Consider the following 1,714-nt stretch of genomic DNA (forward strand, 5'->3'; position numbering starts at 1 on the left):
CGTCATCATCATCATCATCATCATCATCATCATCATCATCATCATCATCATCATCATCACCATCATCATCATCATCATCATCATCATCATCATCACCATCACCATCACCATCATCATCATCATCATCATCATCATCATCATCATCATCATCATCATCATCAGGTCGGCGGGTGCTCTGGTGTGGTTTGCTTCTTCTTTCCTATCAAACATCTATCGTCCTTATCTCCCCTCCTTCTTTTTTGTGTCTGATACTCTCTTGTAAGCCCTCTAATCTTCGGCACTGATATGACTTTATTGTGTTGCAAGTGCCGTAAAACACTTACTAAAACTAAAACTAAGTACTTCCTTTTTTTCCCCAGTGTGCAAATTCAAGGCCCACAAACGCTGTGCGGTGCGGGCACCCACCAACTGCAAATGGACAGCCTTAGCTTCTATAGGGAAGGACATCTTAGAGGACGAGGATGGGGTGAGTCTGGACGTACACCTGTCATAACACATCTTTTCCTATCTGTGTGTCTGTCTGTGCCCAGATCTCCATGCCGCACCACACCATCATGACGTATGTTTGTCTGTACACCACACCACACTAAACCAAAATACACCACACCATCATAACGCATCTTGATCTATTTGTCTGTGTGTCTGTCTGCCTGTGCCCAGATTTCCATGCCGCAGCACACCACACCACGCCTCACCACACCACACCACGCCTCACCACACCACACCACGCCACACCACACCACACCACACCACACCACTCCACATCACACCACACCCAACCACACCACACCACACTTCACCATCCTAACACATCTTGATCTATCCGTGTATCTGTGTGCCTGTCTGCCTGTGCCCAGATCTCCATGCCACACCACACCACACCACGCCGCACCACGCATCACCATCTTAACATATCTTGATCCATCTCTCCGTGTGTCTGTCTGTGCCCACACCACACCATCACATGTCATCTTGATCTTCCGTGTATCTGTGTGCCTGTCTGCCTGTGCCCAGATCTCCACGCCGTACTACACCAGACAACGCCTCACCACTCCATGCCACATCACACCACGCCAAACCTCACCATCCTAACACATCTTGATCTATCCGTGTATCTGTGTGTCTGTCTGCCCTCTTATCCCTATACCGTACCACACCATCTCATGTCATCTTGCTCTATCTCTCTGTGTGCCTGTCTGCCTGTGTCCAGACCTCCATGCCACGCCACACGACACCACACCACACCACGCCACACCCCACCACACCACACCACACCACGCCACACCACACACCTCACCACACAACACCATCACATCTCATAACACATCTTGATCTATGTGTGTGTCTGTGTGCCCAGATCTCCATGCCGCACCACACCACACCACACCACACCACACCACACCACACTACACTGCACCACACCATCCTAACATATCTTGATTCTATCTGTCTGTGTCCAGATCTCCATGCCACACCAGTGGATGGAGGGCAACCTGCCGGTGAGCGCCAAGTGCAGCGTGTGTGACAAGACGTGCGGCAGTGTGCTCCGCCTACAGGACTGGCGGTGCTTGTGGTGCCGGGCCATGGTACGTAGGATCGATCTCCTGGCTTGTTGATGGGGGCGGGGCTTGTTGAGAGGGGAGGAGCGGGGCTTGTTGAGGGGGGAGGCGGAGCTTTCTTTTAGGGGTGGGGCTTGTTGAGAAGGGAGGCAGAG

The 1,714-nt window shown here is 51.6% G+C and overlaps 1 protein-coding gene across 1 annotated transcript in view; it reads left to right on the forward strand.

Moving 5' to 3' along the window:
• Positions 1-1,714, forward strand: part of LOC101851512 (diacylglycerol kinase delta) — a gene marked incomplete in the record, with an annotated part of 91,327 nt that overhangs the window by 54,750 nt on the left and 34,863 nt on the right. The window contains 2 exon segments of the mRNA XM_035970923.1: positions 360-466; positions 1,461-1,586. Of these exon segments, the coding sequence (XP_035826816.1) occupies positions 360-466; positions 1,461-1,586 (233 nt within the window).

This window comes from Aplysia californica, unplaced genomic scaffold (genome assembly GCF_000002075.1).
Source record: "Aplysia californica isolate F4 #8 unplaced genomic scaffold, AplCal3.0 scaffold00339, whole genome shotgun sequence".
In the NCBI taxonomy this organism is placed as follows: domain Eukaryota; kingdom Metazoa; phylum Mollusca; class Gastropoda; order Aplysiida; family Aplysiidae; genus Aplysia; species Aplysia californica.